The 5,049-nt window shown below is 36.0% G+C and overlaps 1 protein-coding gene across 1 annotated transcript; it reads right to left on the bottom strand.

The window, feature by feature from the left end:
- Nucleotides 1-496: 496 nt before the first annotated feature.
- LOC311279731 (protein YIPF3-like) lies at nucleotides 497-4,644 on the bottom strand. Its single transcript, XM_084391427.1, has 3 exons — nucleotides 4,262-4,644; nucleotides 1,105-1,185; nucleotides 497-602 (listed from the first exon to the last, which is right to left on the bottom strand). The coding sequence occupies exons 1-3, from the start codon at nucleotides 4,412-4,414 to the stop codon at nucleotides 507-509; spliced, it is 330 nt and encodes a 109-aa protein (XP_084247553.1). The 5' UTR covers nucleotides 4,415-4,644; the 3' UTR covers nucleotides 497-506.
- Nucleotides 4,645-5,049: the final 405 nt, after the last annotated feature.

Here is a 5,049-nt window from a genome sequence, read left to right as displayed (position 1 = left end):
ATATTTTTGTTCCATAAGGGACTTGCAAAGAATCTCAGGGCAATGCACACAGTTTATGCTGTTGTTAAAGCCCGACTGCGACGAGTCGAACATTTAATGTGTGTTTCCAACAAATAAATGATGCAAATGATAGAACGATGAACAAATAACGATGATGGTGAGAGAACATTGTGCTTGATACATTTTTCATCTTCAAACCAAACTTGGGTCTTCAGCCGACAAAGTTTGAATCCCGTCTGGCTAGTGCGCTTCCCATAATGTTCACGCATTAGGTCAGTAGGCGCAGAGTAGACGGTCTTTTGTGGCTGTCTGAACACATTTGATCACATGAGCGTTTACACTACGAAAACAATCCGGTTGAATGTGTTTTCTTCCTCTGGAAGTGGTTAAAAGTGGACAAGCTCAAAAAGTTTTAGACCCAGTTTACACCTGTATTTAGTGTCGTCCACTTGTGATCCGATCGACCAAAACTCATCTTAACACCAGGTGTAAACAGGCCTCACATGTCATCTCTGCCTCTGATGCATCTCCCCCATTTCCTCGAAGCTGGAGCCCGAGGTGTCGTCCACATTCTCCATGTCCACCACTGCCGAGCCGCTGCCCTGGGGTCGGTCACGAGAAAGAGAGAAAGTTCTGTCACAAAGTCTTCTGTAAAACACTTATAAAGCCAATTTTCACATTCCAGAATAAGTTAGAGAATGTGATGGAGCAGGACAGGTTTATTTTCCCTTTATTTCTGTATAATTTGCTAAACTTTTCTGAATACTGCAAATATATAGAAAGTATTAAAGGGTTAGTTCACCCAAAAATTATCCCATTATTTACCCAAATCCTGGCTCTTCCCAGCTTTATAACGGGAGTGAACGGTACCTGATATTTTGAAGCCTAAAAAAGCACATCCATCCATCATAAAAAGTAATTCATACGGCTCCGGGGGGTTAATATGATATAATAAATGAACTACCATTTAAAGGGGTAAACGGTTATGGGGTAAACATCACAACGGTGATGTCAGACTGAGCAAACGGCTTGTTCCACAGAAAAATCATGTGTTTTCATACGTTATGTGACTGTATAATGCTGAGTTGAGTTGAGGTAAATTACCTGGATAATGTTGTCATCAAAAATATCCCATGGTTCCATATTTGTGTTTTTGCTTCCTTGTGATGCCGACATTGTTTTGCACTATGAAGAATAAGCAAAAGCGTTAGCTGCTAGAATATTAAAACGCTACAATCTATAGTTTGATTCTGGTGCTCATTTTAGTTTGATATTAAAAATGGTGTATGTGAATTGGTTTGCCAGCTGTACAGCGCTTTTTTTCTTTATTTATTAACTGCTTGAAAAATGAAAGAACCCCCCCCCCCCCCCCCCCCACAAAACATTAACAACAATTATTGTCATTGTCATAACATAATACAACAATACTCCAGAGTCCTTCAGTCCATATTAAGTTCCTCCAGTCTTTCAAGACGTTAAACACAGCCACTGTTCTTATAGCTTTAAAGTTTTTAGAGAACTCAATAGATTCAAAATACATTTTTATTTCAAGTTTAAATATTAAAAAAAGATTACATTTAGAAAATTTACATTTGTGAATGTGAAATTTAGCTAACAGAAAAAGAAGGTTTATAAAATAAATATCACTTTTCTTTTCACATTCATGAAAACCAAAAATGACATTTCTATATGTAAATTCAAAGTTAGGATTCACATAACATTTGATAAAATCACACAAATGTCACTGGACTCACCTCAGCTTACCCTGATCATCGCAATCACAATGAAACCGCAACCAGGCACAGAAAGAGTGTACATTTAAAAATTAAAATGATTTTTGTGTGTGTGTGTGTGTGTGTGTGTGTGTGGAAGATTTAAGTTCTGAGTGACAGTGGTTTGTGTTGTTCCCCTCTGCTACTGACCTTAAAAACATTTTCCATCCTGCACACCAATGGCATTGTAGTGTCAACAACATTTTGCTGCTGCATTTTCAGACATTTCATAACTTCAGTCAATGGAAATGGTATCAGTGAGTAAAAACAAGTGTTTAACATCCAAAGCTACTCCAGAAGTCTTGAATTTATCGCACATATGGCCATATGGACTACTTATGTTACTGTTATGCCATTTTTGGCCTTTTTGGAGCTTTCATGATGACTATGAAAAGACATTGTATGGAAAACAGCTGCATAAAGATTCTTCAAAATTGTCCTTTTGTGTTCCACTGTAAAAATAGCAGTTTATATGACTTTGTTTGGACCGAAATGAGGGTGAGTAATAGAATCTGTTTTAGTTAACTATTTCTAAGTATCTATACGTTTTAAGATTGACCTAAATCTTTCTAATAATACAAGAATAGCTTCTTTCACCTAAATATCCATGAATAGGGGTGTCATGCACCTAATTTTATTATTATTATTATTATTATTGTCCATATGCTGGCTCTAGTCTAGTCAACCATGTAGATAGAGATTTTAAACAGTTTATTTCAGGAAGCACAATAGTAGTGTCACCGTCATGTTCAGTTTTGGTTTTCACTCGTCACATGTGTTCCTTAGTTCTCTTTTAGTTAATTATCTTTGTGTATTTAAGTTCGTGCTTGAGTTCAGTTCTTGCTCCTGTATTGTTATGTATGGCAAGTTGGCTATTATCCTTGAAATATTTATCTAATAAACCTTGTATACCTTCATCCTCGTCTTCCTTGAACTTTACAAGTAGGCCCTTGCATTTTCACTTCTAAGTTTTGTCATAGATCAGGAATGTTTAAAAGCATTTATTCATTTCTATTCTTTGAAAGCATTTATTTAAAGGGGTCACATCATATTTTTTTAAATACCCCAATAGCCAACATGAGGGTGAGTAAATGATGATAGAATTTTTTAGATTATTGAATTTGTTTTTGGGTATCTTTCCCCGCCATTGACTGGCTCTACCGTCTCTCATAGAAAGACATGATAGAAAATGTGTTCGTATTTGGTGTAGGAAGGAGCATGTCATTTAAAAAAACTGTTTAACAGACGAAAAGTGTTTCTGAATGACTAACGTTACTAAGGGCGGTCCTCTCTCTACGCTACTCTGACCTTTTCACGTTTGTTTTGTTTTAAAGGGATAGTTCACTTTAAAATGAAAATTCTGTCATCCTTTACTCACCCTCAAGTTGTTTCAAACCTGTATGAATTTCTTTCTACTGCTGAACACATAGGAAGATATTTTGAAGAATGTCAGTAACCAAACAGTTAACTGGAACCATTGACTTCCATAGTATTTTTTTTTCTACTATGGAAGCCAATGGTTCCAGTTAACTGTTTGGTTACTGACATTCTTCAAAATATCTTCCTTTGTGTTCAGCAGAAGAAAGAAATTCATACAGGTTTGAAACAACTTGAGGGTGAGTAAAGGATGACAGAATTTTCATTTTAAAGTGAACTATCCCTTTAAAAGAGCCTGAAGAAACAGCTGCGATCAGTGATATGTATTGTGAAATGATTAAGCGATATATTGTGGGAGTGGTAGAGACAGACAATAATGTAGTATTCCGAAAAACACATTAAAAAGTCAGTAATTTGGTAGTTCAAAAAATAAAGCGTCGTACAGCTATCAAAATTGCATGGCTTTTAAAAACTCAATAAAAACTAAGAATAAAGTAATCATTCATCGACTGCCAATAATATATCCATTAAAATCTACATAGAGAAGAAGCTAGTCTAAGTTTCTAGGAAACATCAAGCATGTCTACTGGCTATTTTAAAAGTCACATTTCTACATCACCAATAATGTAATAAACCGAACCTCCAGCTGTCGGAAAATAGATTTGGCCCTCTCATTTTCTTTGTAGAGGTTTGCCATGCAGCTGACCGTGGCGTCACGCTACTTTCAAAAGGGGATCTGCTCTATTTTGATCACTACTGTAGACTGAACTATAAACTTTTATCCCAGTACTTCTGTGATAATCTGAATGATTGTAAATCAGAAATAACGATACTATGTAGTTGAAAAGACTGTTTGTGAAGCTGTTTTATACCTATACATCACAATTTCTCTCTCTGGGTCAGTGGCAACGCAGATTTGAATGTTCAAGTACCGGTATGATTTAGTCAAAGGTTCAATAGACATAACCAAATGGTTGTCATTTAGGAATAAGATTGTGTGGGTGTTTGAATCGAGATCGCAATCTTTAAACGATTAATCGTGCAGCTCGTGTCCAAACTTTGAACCGGTAGTGTACACAGCATAAAGTCAAGCTCAAAATTAGAGCACACACCTCTCTATGCACATGAGTAATGGCAGTGGCAAGCTCAAGTCCATCCAGCAGATTGTTGCCATCATAGTCGTGCATCTTGAAATAGTGAAGCTGCAGCTCTTGAGGTGTCATGTCCGACTCCGGCTTTTCAATCACCCCTTCTAAATGCTCCATGATGTGGCTACAACAGAACAGAAGAAAGGTTAGATTACAGACGGAATAATATTAGCCAGAGGTGGATTGGTATTTGGCCAATTTAAGATGATCAGAATCAGTCGATAACTGTCTGCAAACTTTGGTTGATCAAAGTCACGATAAAACTAAAGTTGCAACACATATTTTCTTTCGTATTGTGTTGTATATCCAAGTGAAATTGATTATCAAAAAAAAAACAAAAAAAAAAACCTTGGTTCTGTGCATTAGTTGTTGATTGGATTTTGAGATGTGGCTGTTACACTCAAAAGTGGAGGTTTGCAGGGCGGGTTTGATTTGACTAAATTATTGGAGAAGTTCTGCTGTCACTAGAGAAAAGTCTGTCATTTAATGAATGGTCCAGCTATGACAAGGTCAAAATCTTTTTTAAGAATATAACATAAGCGCGGATGAATTATTCACAATACGATCTATATGATGCATTAAGAAAAGTAGATAGGGTAAACTTTCATTCTATTGATACTGACATCCTTTATATACTGTTATATACCCAAGTAGGGCCAAAAAGTCTAATGGCCTATTTCTATTTTACCATAATATTTCTTTATTTCTAATGCTCACCAAGGCTGCATTTATTTGCATTTATAAAAAAAAAT

The sequence above is a fragment of the Rutilus rutilus genome (genome assembly GCF_951802725.1).
Source record: "Rutilus rutilus genome assembly, chromosome: 20".
Lineage (NCBI taxonomy): Eukaryota > Metazoa > Chordata > Actinopteri > Cypriniformes > Leuciscidae > Rutilus > Rutilus rutilus.
This window is presented reverse-complemented; position numbering and strand designations above follow the sequence as displayed.

Excerpts from the sequence above, each read along its gene's own strand:
- LOC311279731 (XM_084391427.1), bottom strand. The coding sequence starts at position 4,414 with ATGGAGCATTTAGAAGGGGTGATTGAAAAGCCGGAGTCGGACATGACA. Across the intron at positions 1,186-4,261 it reads TTACTCATGTGCATAGAGAG|TGCAAAACAATGTCGGCATC; the intron begins GTGTGTGCTCTA and ends TATTCTTCATAG. Across the intron at positions 603-1,104 it reads TTGATGACAACATTATCCAG|GGCAGCGGCTCGGCAGTGGT; the intron begins GTAATTTACCTC and ends GACCGACCCCAG.